General features: G+C 37.9%; 1 protein-coding gene across 8 annotated transcripts in view; it reads right to left on the reverse strand.

Annotated features, from left to right (window-relative positions):
• The window catches only part of ST3GAL3 (ST3 beta-galactoside alpha-2,3-sialyltransferase 3), a 194,364-nt gene that overhangs the window by 114,282 nt on the left and 64,414 nt on the right, over positions 1 to 15,668 (reverse strand). For all 8 annotated transcript variants that reach the window (XM_076340374.1, XM_076340373.1, XM_076340375.1 and 5 more), the window contains one exon: positions 3,939 to 4,031. In XM_076340374.1, coding sequence (XP_076196489.1) covers positions 3,939 to 4,031 — 93 coding nt within the window. The remainder of the gene's footprint in view (positions 1 to 3,938; positions 4,032 to 15,668) is intronic.

Here is a 15,668-nt window from a genome sequence, read left to right on the forward strand (position 1 = left end):
GCTCGCTGTTAGTTTCCAGTTTCCCAAACGCTCCACGGACCCCTCTTGAAAAGCCTGACACGTTTACTGCTTTTCATTCTTCCATTCTAAGGCCAATTTAAGCAATGATTGTACACAACCGTGTGTAACTCGGCAACTTCACCACCGAGTTCTTCACAAAGTGAGAACTTTTCCTAGCAATTCATTGTGCCAATTTGCTCCAAAACGTCAACCTTCTGTCAGCTTCCCCCAGCCTGTCCCCCAGAAAGGAAGGCTCCACATGGGAACTGTTTTGCAGTGAATAGCAATGCAAATAACTTCTCTGCTATGGCTTTACCTTCCCTTAGCTCACATGTAATATTATGATCACCTATCAGCCCATCGGGATCTCTGGCAGGCTTTCTGCTTTTGACAGTTAGACAAAAAGCTTTTTTTTTTTTCTTAATGCCTTTATAAAGTTGTTCCTCAACATTTTTTTTGGCCTACCTCATTATGGTTTATATTTAACTTGCCAAAGTTAATGCTCTTTCCTATTCTCCTCATTTGGATACAACTTCTGCTTCAGAAAGATGACTTATTTCTAGGAGCCTTGTTTACTTTACTATTTAAGCCAGTCCTTGTTCATTTTTGTGGCTTTCCTTCAATCTCTTATTTCCCTTCCCTTCTCGGACTTTCACTATCAAAACTGGACACAGTATTCTAGAAGTCTTGGGTTGTAGGGTTTTTTTGGGGTTGGGTTTTTAATTTGAAATCAGTGCTACACACAAAATTTCTCAACTTACATGTGTACATATGAAACTGAAATAGCATTTCAGCTATGATATTTTGTTGAGATTACATGAAGCTTTCTCTGTGTCTGTTTCCAAGACAGAGTGTTTCTGTCTTGAAGGTATAATCTGCATTTGTTCCTCCCAGATGTCTTATTTCATATTGGATGTATTAACATATATTTTGTCAGGCTGTGGCCATTTACATCAGGCAATCCAGATTGTTCTCTAAAAGTAACCAATCCTTTATTTAGTACTCTCCAATAAGCGTATCATCTGCACACTTAACCTAGGATTTTTTCCAGCTAGGATTATTGATGAAGACATCAAGCATTGCTAGAATGAGAACTGATCGACTGAGGACCTCAAAATAAATAAAAAAAATAATAAAAATTAGTCTTTCCTTACTGGCAACCACATTTTGAGATTTCTCAGGGCATTGCTCTTTAATTGGTCTAGCGCTTGCTTATGCCTGGTAACATCTGAACTCACATTTTTACCATTAAAGAAGCACTTACCAAGAAGAGTTACATCCTCTAAAAATATTTATTCTATCTCAACTATTTCCATCGTATTTTGCCTATTTACACTTAAAATTGCACTAAAAAGTCAGGAACCTTTAGAATGGGAAAACATTTATTCATTTTATTCATGCTTGAAAACAGCCAAACCAACTTTATCCAAATAATAAAAAAACCCAACAAACCCACACATTTTATGACAAACACCAAGCCTGAAAAATGTCAGCCGCAGAGATGATGTTTTCCTAACGATACGAGAAACTGAAAACAAAAGCTAGAATAAAAGAAATCATGTAGCTCAAATTCTTAAATCAACAGGCAAGCTAATTTGGCTTTAAGAGTTCTAAATATATTACATTATGATACCTGGCTTGGTAATATTAACTTTGCATAGTTCTTTGAGTACAAGAGAAGTTTCAGAAGAGAAAGAAACTTAAGTGTAGCATGGAATTCTTTGCAGAACTGCTGGTCAGCCATCCTTACACCAATCCTACGTAAAATAATAAAATGTCCGACACGGAATTCAATTAATAAAGAATTAAAGGACATCCTGGAAAAAAAAGTCAACCTTAGTAAGGTTTAGGGTTCCTGTTAGAGAAGCAACTGAACATAAATCCCCAGCGAGATGCTGTCTTTAGAACTATGAATATGATTTTTCAACGTATGAACAAGACAACCACCACCTAGTTATACTAGAGACAAGTTACTACCTCTTTGCATGGTATTAGTTCAATGCAGTTAGCTACTGGGAGAAGGTGACTGAACAGCAATCTGTAAGTAGCTACTGAGGGAGAGAATAAATAACACTTCGGATTCTAGCAGGCAAAAAACCTCCTTCTTAGAATCATAGAATCATTTAGGTTGGAAAAGACCTTTAAGAACATCAAGTCTAAGCAGTAACCTAGCACTGCCAAGTCCACCAAAGCCAAAGTCTTAAATAAATTTAAAATTAAAATAAGATTAATATTTTTGCAATGATGAGTTTATCGATAGGAATAATGTAGCACATTATTACCAGATTCTCCATCCACTGAAATCTTTAAATCAAGCCAACTAGCCTATGATCCATGATGAATTTACTGGAAGAAAACATCATGTCCTGTGTCACGAAACAAATCAGAATAAGGGACCATTAACGGTATTTTTCTGGCCTTAATAACTATACTAAACAGTCTTCCTTCTTCAGTGTATATCATTTATCTCTGCAGAATCAATATGTAACAACAGCCATGCCTTGGAAAGGGCAGTTAGGTGCCAGCCGTATAAAGAAAGGAAGGCTTTAACTTCAGACATCTTATCACAGTTAAATTACCTTATATTCCTCTGCTATACTATTTGCATTTAATATGTACACAAACAGATTTAAAAGCACTCAAAGTTCTTAAAAGAAGAGGATGATAATGTATCTACCTTCAGTTCTAGTATTTATTTATATTCTAGCCAGAGTTCCAAAATTCACACAGAAGATAATACTGATAATTATTTGTTTTCACTGGTGATGGAGAACATAGTCTCAACACTTAGTGTTTTGTTTTGTTTTTAAGGCCTGGCTGTAGTATCTGCTGGTTACAAGGCAATGTCAGATTCTTATTTTTGATTTTTAAAGTTTGCAGATACCATGTTTGCCAATAAAAACAAAGAAAGAAGATACCACCAGTTTCAGGCTTGGCATATAACCTCTATATGTGCAAGTCATGGAAATTCCCTCCTCAAAAGAAATAAAATGTATCTTCTAGAAAACTGCCAGTTGTGTTAAAGAGTCCACAACCTCTTTTGCCAAAGAGGTCGCTGCACTAGAGGATCTTTTCCACATGCATTAGAAGCTTGTACAAAGGTCAAATAACGATTCGGTCAAATAACGATTCAGTCAAATTTTCCATTTGACAAACCAAACTGAGATCCTTGAGCCTCAACAGTATAATGTTCTTGCCAATCTATGTTCTGAACTGTATTCCAGCAATTCTACAAACTCCTTGAAATGCAGAAGCCACATGGTGCATTAGAGAAAGCCATAAGCCAAATTTAAAGCTAAGTTTTGGTGGATCTGTTATGATTACATTCCTCATTTGAGAGCTATCAAACGGTACTGCAACTTTCCACCCTTTCAGAAGGAAACAAATTCTGAAGAAACTAGTAACACTTCAGCTAACAATAACTTCTCAACACAGTAAGATGCACAACTTGTTAATAACAAGTCTTAGACTCTTTGGAAAACACTATTGCAAAGCCTCCAGGCACCTGAGGGAGGCTTTACCCTGTTCTCCCAAGTACAAAAAAAAAAAAAAAAAAAAAAAAAAAAGGACCACAAATTACTACTCCAGATACCTTAATCTGTCACTTCATGACTGACACTTCCTAAGGACTGCATCATCTGGTACCAGCAGTGAGCTTGACCACACAGCTGTATCATGCAATGACAATATAATTTGTTTTATTATTCAACACACAGAACTCTCTACTCTTTGAGCAAGCTCCTAGTCAGACTGAAATCAATTAAGCCATTGCCACTGACCACTCAAATAGCCCAGAATTTCAACACTAGTCTCCCCTTGAACCCATCAAGTGACAGATAATTATACTTTTCAAGACAATCTCTGCAGATCATCTACCTTGAAGGATGAGAAGTCATCGGGGAAGAAGGGAAAAAAACCCCAGTAAAGTAATTACTTACTTTGGGAAGATGACAGTCATGAGCGCTGATGCATAACCAGGCTTGCACGTTCCCTCAGAGAAATTTGCATACTTTGATGCCAATTCTGGAGGCCTGTGAAAAAAATAAGTAGAGAGTCAGGACTCTCCTGGCTATGAACTGGCTTTTGCAGTCATCCAAGTTATTTTTTTCCTTACAACTTTTCTGAAAAACAGCTGTGAGGAATAATAGTAGACACAGACAAATATTTATTTGTTGCAATATAGCATCACAGGAGAACAACAAACAAAGGATAGGATTAAAGATACCTGAAATACCACTAAGCCACTAGTTTTGCTGAAAGATTTTCATACCTAGGAAGGTAAAGCTCATGGAAGAAAAATATCAAGATATCATTTTAGACTTCAACCTTTCAAAAGGAAGACAACATAAACAGCACTTTGCTTTGGCTTTTTCTAAAGTATGATCAAAGTTAAAATTATAAAAAGTATTATTTAGAATATTATTTAGAAGATATCTTTCAAGCATTTGAAACAAACTGCCGAGCAGTTCTGACAGGCTATCATCAAGAGATGCATGTTTTCAGTATTTGGAACAGATGACATTGCTGCTGTTCTGTTGAGATGTGTCTTGATTCAGCTTGCCTAGTGATTTCGGGGTCAAATTCAGACTATTGGGGGTTTTTTCATTTAGTTTTTGTACAGAAACAAGATTATCAAGAAAAGATATTTAAGTCCAGTACATACTTCTACCATAGATCTACTGAGCGACCTGGAAAAAACATTTAATTTTATTTGTGTCCCTATTCACCACCTGCAAAATTTTTACATTCATCCATTTCATGAAAACATTACAAGGGTTAACTCACTTGTGCTTTCAAAGTAACATTAGATACCTTAATGTCAGTCACAGTATGAGAATTATTAATATACCTTCAGGAAAAAAAAAATGCATTTACAGTTACATGCTCAACATTCAGTGGAAGTTGCAAGTGTTAACTACCGCAAAAAGTCAATCGATAATACTGTATTTGCTACACCATTTTGTTAGCAGTAGGCAAGTAATGAAAGGTTCTTTCCTACAGGTCAACAGTAGGAGTCAAACGAAAATGACAGTACGGATCCGCAGAGTAGATCCACAAAAATAGTTTTGAAGAGCCCATTATTATCACAACCATGCTTTCTTTTCCAGGCATCACCAACATGTACGTCACCAATATCATTTAACTAGCAAACTACTGCTAAATGTAATGAGCATGGATTCAGAGAGTTTCAAGTGAGTGGACCCCTGAGCTGAAGACAAGGTCCCGGAGGGACTGTGAACAGTGGTGCAAACAGAACCCTGGCTGGCGAAATTACATACCTGAATGACAGTAACTCCATGCTGAACTGGTAGTAACTATCCTTGTACTGGTCCTGGGGTCACTTCCCAAGAGATCACTAGCCAGTTCCAACTGGGTGATCAATAGATGGACAGTTAATTTTACCATTAGCTGCATACAGTACAAAGCCTCCTAAATCTATAGTTCTTAAAGAATAAAATCTATTTCTGCTGAATAAAAATCTAAGCCTTCAACAGCTGGAAGAGGAAATAAACTGGAGAAAAAAAAAAATCACTGTAAGTATTTAATTTCTTAAGACCTTTGCAGATGAAAAGCACTGGAAGAAGCTTAAGAACATGGACCCAATTCTAATTCTGCCACAGATTTCCTGCATGGTTTTGGTCAAAACATGTAATATTTTACTATCACAATTCCTTATCTACAAGATGGCAGAACAACACATTTGACTATTTACACTGTCAATTATTTACAGCAAAGTTTAGATTTCTCTAAATATATTATATAGATATGGAGATAGATACAGGTGTAACGTTGTCTAGCACAACCCAAATCCACGAGTTTGGTTTCCATAGGTGATATTATAATACATATCTCTAAATGAGAGAGAGAAGAAAGCATCTAAGATGCGAGCATCTAGAAGTTTGAATCCTGAAGACTTGCACTGAATGATTTGTGTTCGGACTCCGGTCAGGATCTCTTTAGAAATAGGCACAGGAAGGAAAGGCCTGTTGCTGACAAAACAGAAGGTTTTAATGGTGCTAAAATATATCCCCTTCTGACACAGTCAAAAGGGACAGCAGGGTGTACAGATCACAGCTTGTTGCAGCATTTCACATATGAAGAAGTGTGGGAAATCTTAATCTTTTATCAAGCAAACTTAAGTGTTGCTGGATTTTTACTGTTTAAGCAACATACTGAAACCCCTAATACCAAAATCTTCAAAAACAAGTAGAAAGCAACTGGAATTTATCTGCAGCCACCACGGTAGTGAGTCATTGCTGGCAAACTTGTATAACTATTTCAACAGCAGGCCTTTCTCAAGTGACCTCAGTGATCACACGAAATATCTTGCGCCACAAACACAGGCATTTTTCTCTTTTCTGATTTAATGGCGCTTTCATTATCAAATTAAAATGTCACTCAGATGCCCATCATGGTGTTTCTGCAAAAGAATAGTAGGCTGAAACCCTCATGCATTTGAGTCGCACAGAATGCCAATCAGAGCCGCATACTGATGGTGGAGCTGTCAATTACAAAACCCACAAAGATACTCAGAGCTGCTAAAGCCTGAGGGGCCGAGCTGTTAACATTTCTTGGATGTGATGAAGTTCATGATCCAGAGTGCCAGAGGCAGAACAATTCTCGTAAGCCAATTGTAGCTGCCATCTCGTATCATTCAACATTTGCTCATCTCCTTTCTTCTAGCCACATATTGAGCCAGCAAGCTACAGAAAACTAGAAACGGGCACTCTACATTTTAAGTCCATCTAGGGACACATTTTATTTGTTCAATTTCTTCAGATTACACATTACACACTGTCATTGCCAGAATGCTCATAATGGTAAGCCTACATCAGGTGTAACTCAAAGGAAAACATTTAGAGTAAGGCTGGATACAGCCTTGCCGTCTACCATTCTGCTACCACATGAAGCTATCCAAGCTAACATAATTTTAGACAGATAAATTTGCTTTGCATTTTTTTTCTGCAAGATTCACAGGTCTCGCAGATTGCTCTTCCATAAATCGGACTGCAAAACATCCTGCATGAAGCATCCCATAGAGAACTATACATTTTTCAAACAAATCCAGCTTTGTAAAAATCACACTGCTGTTAGTAGGTACACAGTTCTGTAACAAAAACATATACAGAACTGAAGTGTATGAATAAGCATCTCCTTCATATCTGATGACAGTGTACTTATTACATTGCTGCATATATTGCTACTTCTTTGATTATGTTTCTTGTTTCCAAATGGAAGGAGCCCTATTACTGAAAGTACACTCTGCAAAGGCCACCCCGCAAATTACCAAAACATGGTGCACGGCATTCAAGAGCTTATGTTTGATTTTCGTTTTATAATCCTGAATGCTGCTTACAACAGATGGGTCAAGTAGTATGCACCAAACCAAACAATATTATTTTCTTAGTGCTTTACTAGTAAATAGGTTCATCTCACTAGCTCCATTACTGTGCCTGGAATCCAAGGCTATCCCGTTCACACAGAAAACTCTTGCGCTAAGCCAGCCAGGGCCATCATGACTGTTATGGCACAAAGGTGCAAATCTCCTCTACATCTTCCAGGTCCAAGCACATTATTCCAGCTCCTGATTCTCATGCTCTTAGTTCAAGTGAAAGCATCAGTTGGGTTGAGGTAGTTAAAGAGCTAGCGGAGACAGCAGAAAGGATATAATTAAATGACACTGCAAACCCTTAAATTTTGCTCAGATTTTGTGCAGGAAAAACCCAGTAAGATAATAAATTTACCCAGAATAAATGAGGGAAACAATTCATAGTCAGTAACTGTAAACATCTGCATTTTTTAATCAAGTGCCTGCATGAGGGTGAAGTCAAATAGAAGTAATTGGCTTATTCCACTAAAAAGAAAATGCACTCTTGCTTTTTTTCCTGACTTTTCTCCTATGAGACTAGCACACATCCTGAATTCTTTAGACTTTATGTGCTTCTCTACACTGTTATGTGGATATCAATCTTAACAAAATTTCACAATTTGGGTAAGTTAAAAATCCAGCTGCTTTCAGACGATTTAGAAAAAGTAACAAGATTTTTCCTTCTGCTTGCATTTGGCAGATGTGTGTCTTCTTTTAATCTCAGATATGAAAACGTCACCATGGTTAATTCCTTCATCATGTCTGATCAGGGACAGCATGTCATCCCATAGGATGGGATGGAATCTAAATCCATTTAAAAAAGAGAAATTACTAATACAAACTCAGTGTTTGGACTACTAAAAAAAAAAGTCCGCAACTGAGCTTATGTAATTGAATTTTACAAAATCTACTTTAAGAGACAGATTTTGCCTCTTTGCCTTCCACATGGAATTACATTGTGGATTGTAAAAATTGAAAAACCTTCATCTGCTTGAGATCATCTTGTTTGAGGACTGATTTCTCTTGCTGTTACTCTTGCACACAAAATATATGTACTGATACATTTCTGAAACAAAGAAAAGGAGTTCTTTGGCCTTGGGGTTTCTTTCTCTTCGGTCCAAAATAACCTGAGTCTTATACTTATACAGCAGCTCTACAAAACGTATGTCATGATACCTGAAGAATGAATAGGAGACGTGATGAGAACATGAAATGAAAGGCACGTAAAACACAGTGGTTATTATGAAGTAATAATGAAATAATATTAGCAAGTAATTTGGCAGATCAAAAAAGGGCAGATCGCTAAATCACAGCAGTTAATGCTGAGACCCCATATCTACACCACATGAGATTCCTCATCCCTGGAAACGTTCAAGGTCAGGGTGGACAGGGCTCAGAGCAACCTGGTCTAGTTGAAGATGTCCCTGCCCACAGCAGGGGGGGTTGGACTAGGTGATCTTTAAAGGTCCCTTCCAACCCAAACTATTCTATGATTCTGTGATTCAGGGCATTTTATTTTAGATAGGACTCCAGTCAGATTCCCTGGGCCAGATGTATCCATCACATACATACATGGCTCAATGTTGGCCAAAAGGCCAAGTTTTAGTTTGGACTCTTACATCCCCAATTAAATATTGTTGCATTTCGTAGACTCCTGGAATAAAGCTTTCAGTCTAGTTACTCCCAAATAAGCCCAGGGCTACATTTCAAAATGAGTTTGTGAACTCAGTCAGCATACAGTAAGAAACAATTATGGAATTTGCTTCAAAATTGCAGGACTGCTCCAAAAAGACACTAACGAAGACACAATCAGAGTGGCTAGGGTGTACATTTGTTTATATTTTAATTAATATCAGAGTCACAGATCTTTGAATTGTATTTGTTTTATACATCAGTTATAGTCTAATAAATAGACAGCTTCCAGTCCTCAGTATGCTTTTTCATAATATCTCATAAGCTTGTAAAGCAACAGATCTCATTTGAGGGGGAAAAACCCTGAAACAAAACCATAAACCAGCCCTCCCTTCCCAGCTGTCAAGGACTTGTATTAAAGGGACAGATGAGAAAGTAAGCGCCCCATCAACTCTCCCCTTTATTACAGACTGTCAGCCTCACTGCAAATACTACCAGTTCACTTAAAGGCATGGGAGGACACCTTTAGCAGGTCTGGTGATGCAGCTCTTTTACTTTCCTTCAGTTACTGCTATTCAGTCAGAGGAAGAGAAGCCATTAACTACAGAGGTCATTAACAACAACAGCAGCCTTCACCTATATAGTAGTCAATTCCCATACACCAGTAACAGCAAGGGACTGAAAAAAAATGTATTTGCACGTCTGCCTTTATAAGTACAGTCATGATCATCACGTCATTTTGACATGTGGAATCTCCTTGAGTGCAAGACACTATAGAAACAAGATGAGCTGATGAACCCTCCTCTTGGTATGTAGCTGGAGCTCCACGTTCAACAGAAGTGCAGTGTGGGTTAGGAAACACAACGAGAAGATTAAGGAACTCTGATTACAGCTCTGTTAGAAGTTTCCAAACTTTGGTTCAAAGAATTACATGGCCTGATCATGTGATATTTGCTATTTTTCTAGTTCCAGCTGAGGAAAAACTAAACAAACAAAAGAAAGGAATGAGGAGATAGAAAGAAGAGGAAAAACAGAATGCTTACACTGAAAGAGACAGGAAATGCATCTATCACACTATAGCCAGCTAAATAGATGTAAATATTTTCAAATGTTACTTCAGTATGTAAGCAAATTCCTCAAGGAGGTTGTATGACCGAATACGAGGAGATGGCCCAAATCCCTCGTTCTAAAAAGATATGATGCACACTAAAAAAAATGTCCTGTTCTGCTTCTCCACCAAGAATTGTGGCTTCTCATGAAATTAATTTAACAGTGAAGATAGTCAACACATACTTCTATTTATTTATTTGGACTACTTAAGAACACCAGCTGAAGAAGATTAGGTTACATTAAACTGGCCCAGAAAACAAAGTTTTAAAGACATTCCAGCAAAAACCATGACCCACCTCCATAGCCCTGAATGAAGACACGATGCGAAGTCAGTGCTACCCTTTGGGAAACGCACGCTAGGCAGAGGGGCACCAACAGCTGAAGACCACTAACACTGGCAATGCCATTCACCCTTTGTGAAATGTCGTCTTTGCACAGACACACGGAAGAGGTTTCCATCCACAAAAAAGGCACGAGGATCCTACTTCCTTACTAAATTCCATTCTTGGTCTTCGACATACTAGGAATTAGATCACTAGGCAGAAGAAGGAATTTCAGATTAGTCTCAGCAGTGCTAAATACATAAACATCTTAAGAAATACAGCTACAAGTGATTTCTCTGTCAGAAAGGACTATATCATTGGATTCTGTGAACTATAAGAGAAGGTTCAACAACCCTGCCTGGAGCTTCTCAATTAATAACCTTTTATCAACTCCTAAAAAAGTGTTGGGATCCTTGTGGACAAAAGAATCAGAAGTTTTCAAGCTGGAAAGTGTTTGTTTGTTTGTTTTAAATAAGTAAATAAAGAAACTAAATGCTGAGTTTATAAAACCAGATTCAAAGGATGCAGCTAGAAAATCCAAGAAAAGTCCATGGCACATTTTGTATGTGACCTCATGCTGCATACTCCTCCAAGAATTGAGTAATATCCCTGCTCTCCTGATCTCCTTGGGTTTTTATAAACTTCCCCCTTTTTTTTAAATTTCTATTTCTGTTGCATCTTACCTTTAAGACTAGTAGCACAGAGAAAAAGCAGAATTGTGTTCAAACAGACACAGATAAGGAGTATCTTATCTTTGTGTTAGATACTCAAATGAACTGAAAACAGTCCATTTGAGAGTTTGTTTGTGTTTTTAAAGAAACGTGGAAAGGAGAAAACAACTGGCTGAAATACCAACTGTTAGACTAAACAAAAAGCATGAAATACAGAAATTTTATTTTCACAGAAGGCAGCTGTTTACCAAAGGAAAAAAAAAAATTGAAGATGACTGCTCCCTGAGTTTGATTATTTATTAATCTTTGGACAAAGAAACTTGTAACTTAATGATGAAGTAACTTGCTGATAATCAGCATAATTCCTGAATGTATATTATTGGACTTTTAGCTATTCTAGTTTCCATAGACCCAAAATGACTGGTTTCCATCCTCAGTAATAATTATTAACATTCTGGTTTTACAGATAAGAGACAAGGATGACCTAATGGAGGATAGTAACTTTTTTGGAGCTGGGATGTGTTAGGACTCACTTAGTAGTCAATAAAAACTCTCTCAGCAGTCAACTGGGATTCCTACCTGAACTGCTTTCTGAAAGAACTGTCTGAAGAACATCTAAATAAACTCTATTTCCCCAAAGTCAGAAATGATAGTGCTCCCTAATATTAGAACATGTAATTCTCAAAACTTGCAAAAATTAAATGCTGCAATTCTCTATTTAAATACCTCTCAAAACTCACTGTTAGCACAATGGCCATAAAAAGTGAGCCAATTAAAAGTCTGATGGGAAATAAAATGCTCACCTATCACATCCATTTTTGGCCAAACGAAGGAATGCAAGACGATAAATTGAAATGTCATAATTTTGTTGCTGTAACCCTTAAGTCTTCATCACCAACCCTCATCTGTTACATCTACAAACGGGCAATGCTTTCTTTGGATCGGGAGCAGTGTTTTTCTATTTGTAGTGTAATGAATCCAGCAGTGTAGGTCCAGGAGAGACAAACAAGTGCTAAAGAGATGAGAATAAATAATTCAACCCAATTAGAATCCAGGAATCCCCTGCTCAGACTAGTAGGAATCAGTACATCTGAAAACAAAGATACTCCCTCAAAGCCTATAGATGTGGGGGAAAAAAGATCAACTAAGAATTCCTGAAGCATCATAGCCGAAACTACAGTTTTACCTCTGTGGATACTACAGTTCAGTAGATTTGAATGTCAAAATCCAGTACTTAGCAGTTTTAAATAGCAAATGAGAAAATCAGTTACACTAAGGTTCTAATCACCAAACCTTCCTTCTGAAAAATGTAGTTCGTTTCATTGCAGAACACAGCATTGTGTGGATATGGAACACTTCATTTCAGAGAAACTCACAGTGTTTAGCTAGGCATGAGAGCACACTGGCACAGTGGAATGCTATGGAAAAGATCAGTGATTTATTATTCGCTATTTCCCATATCATTGGAATACGAACTAAAATTATCGTAAAGACAGTAAAACACTGACAGAAGGAAGCAGTTCTTTCACATAATATGCAGTTAATCGGTAGATTTCTTTACATCAGTATGTTATAGAAGCCAGATGTATAGATAGGATCAAAAGCTATTAAGAGATTTAACAGCAATCCCCAACTTGGGAATACCAAAGCTTCCTCTCCTCAGAAGCTGGAGAGTGACACTGGAGCAAGGCTCGCTTCACACTGGTGTATTTTTCTCCTTCCCTAAACAATTCTAGGGAGCACTTTGAGACAAGACATTGGGGCAGGTGAATCTTTGGTCTGGCCATCTTCCCACAAAGGAAGTTCAACCCTTTCTACTGCAGTAGCAGATCTATTGCACAGGCAATTGGCAGAGACCAAACCTTAGGGGAATAAATCCCGCTTGGAAAAATCTCTCCCAGCCACCTGATAGCAAATCTTTAACAAGAACAGCTCACAACACCCTCCCTTTTCAGTTTCTTCAATAACTTTTCAGGGGTAAGGGTGATAAAGATTGCCCTTTAAACTTTTCTTTGGAAGATCTGGACAGCCTGGGAAGGAATAACAACTTAACTCCTCTTAATCAAAGAAAAAGTTGACTCTGGATATGGCAAGGGCTTTAATTTTTTTTTTTCTGGGCTGGACTGAAATTGAGAAGAAAAAAACCACTGGTCAGTGAATGAATTGCTTTAGATAGTACATAGAGGTGACCTCACAGTTGGGGAATGTGGTTTAACAGTAGTTTTACAAAATGCTGTATATGGTCATGAGGCTGTGAATTTTTCTCACTCTTCTTTCTGAAGTAGTAGTCCAAAAAAAGCTGTCTTCACTGACCTATATTAGAGACAGATGTCATGAATTCAAACAGACATCAATTAATCTAATAAGTACCACACTGAAGTCTTAAGAGGAAGGCTACATATTGGGAGGCAAATGTTTCCTCCAGAAACCTTGCTGTATATAAATACAGAACATAACCCTGACCTGGAGGAACCCTTGCAGATACTGTGACTAAATGTGCCCTCATGAAACTAACAAAAATCCAAACTGCTTTAGGGTAAATAATTAAGAATAGCCAGAACTCTTAACAGTAAGAACAGCTGCAGAGCCACCCAGATCAAAAAACTCTCCTGTTTACTCCATGCATTGTTCTAGTGAATGCTCTTCTGCTAAGATAACTTTTTTTTTTTCACTTCAAAGAGCAGCTGCTTGACTGAAAAGGCCATCCAACCAACATCCAAACTGCCATATGTAACCACGATGAGTCAGAGAACAGAATAAAGTTTGTCTCAAAGAACTGTGAACAGCCCAATTAATCAGACCTTCCTTCATCTTACATCACCCCTAACTTCACTGAACATCAGTCCTACATCAGAAGGAGGTTATTCGTGGCTCTCCAAAAGAGAGAAGTGGTTTTCTAAGATGGTTGGTGTACAGGCTAAAGGAGAACTCCAAGGCTGAGCATTGAAATAGGTTTCACTTTTCAACAGGACAGATCCTATCCTCTCCTCCTTGTTAGTTCATCAAAATAGCAACGCTTCACAAAATCACCTGAGCCTGAGTTCCATGATGATAAAACACAGCTTTGAATCCTGTACAGATCAGAGTCCCCGACTCAAACAGTCAAATGACACAACCACCTTTGGGGATTTCTGCCTTCAATGATGTAAAAAAGGGTCACTGAAAGAGGATGAAAAGGAGCAGGAGGAAGGCACTCAACATTTTGCAGCTGTATAGGACACTGCTCATATTTTTCAGGTCTTCAAGATTAACCCTTTTAAAGTGCCAGGGGGAAGATATTTTTAAGTAGGAATTAAAAGGTCTGAAATCAAACAGAAGCATCCAAACACATTCAATATGCAAATCAAAAACAGTTTGTTTGTTGGCTTTTCAGTTTATTCTTCTTTAACAACCTGGAACAGATTGCATAGCAGACAAGGAAGAAACAGCACATTATGTTCTGTCAGTTTTCTGTCCCTCCCTTTGTGGTCCTGATTCTCATTGCTGAGAGCAGGACTGGGACTGCAGCTAGTGTCAGGAGTAGCATTTCTGCCTGTTTTCATTTCTGCTGTGAGCTGAGAAAGAATCACATGGGCTTCTGTATAATGTAAGAGCACAAAGTATTACATAAGAATTAATTTAGTTGTTTGGTTTTCTCAAGAGCAAGTGGAGAAAACCTTATCTGAGCATCACAATTCAATTCAATTCAAACATTCATAACCTCAAAAACATCTTACAGCAACAACTGCTACACGACCCCCTCCCCGACATGGCACATCAGACGCAGCTCTAAGTAATCTTCCTGCGGCAAAGTAGCCTTCATCATGTTTTGTTCATTGCAATGCGCATCACACAACACCAGCCCTTGTCAGGTCTGGGGTCCTTTAGAGTACTTCTCCAGTGTAGATCTGTCAAGGGTGCTAGCAGCAACGTCATGCTTCCTCAAGGAAAAAGCATATTCTAAGTTTATCAACCTAATCAAAACTTACCTTGTCCTTCAGTCCTAGAACAACTTTAAACAGTAGAACGAAGAGATTTTTACTAAACAAGACTTACTGTCAGATTTCCAGTCATAAGACTGGGAACAGAACAAGTGAAATAAAATACACCTCTGGATTATATTTAACAGAGTTCCTTCAGTTTCTCACACCTAGAGTTCCTCTAGCCTATCATCTCTGTAGAAAGCTAAGAATCATGGTTTCACAGCATGTCACTGCCTGGCAGTGTCACCATCCTCTCTTCTGCTAGGCAATTCTTCTCAAGCACAGCAATAAGGCTTCCTGCTTTCTTTCAGCATAAATGAAATATTGTTTTCTTACCTAATAGATTATAATGACAGCTGTTAAAAGTATGTCTTGGTTTTACTGTCCTTCCCCAGCATGCAGGAAGGCTGCATGTGTTTGTTCCACCAAACTCTTCCCTGCCTTGATGACCTACTACATATTCTCAAAATTTATGTATAGCATTCTTAGCACATACCGATAGCAAAGCTTTGACATCTCTGGTCACGTTACAGCAATGCAGGAGATTAATTTAAAGGCAGACTAAGTAAGCTATCTCTTCCCATACACCCCATTTACAAAA

This window comes from Aptenodytes patagonicus, chromosome 5 (assembly GCF_965638725.1).
Source record: "Aptenodytes patagonicus chromosome 5, bAptPat1.pri.cur, whole genome shotgun sequence".
NCBI lineage: Eukaryota > Metazoa > Chordata > Aves > Sphenisciformes > Spheniscidae > Aptenodytes > Aptenodytes patagonicus.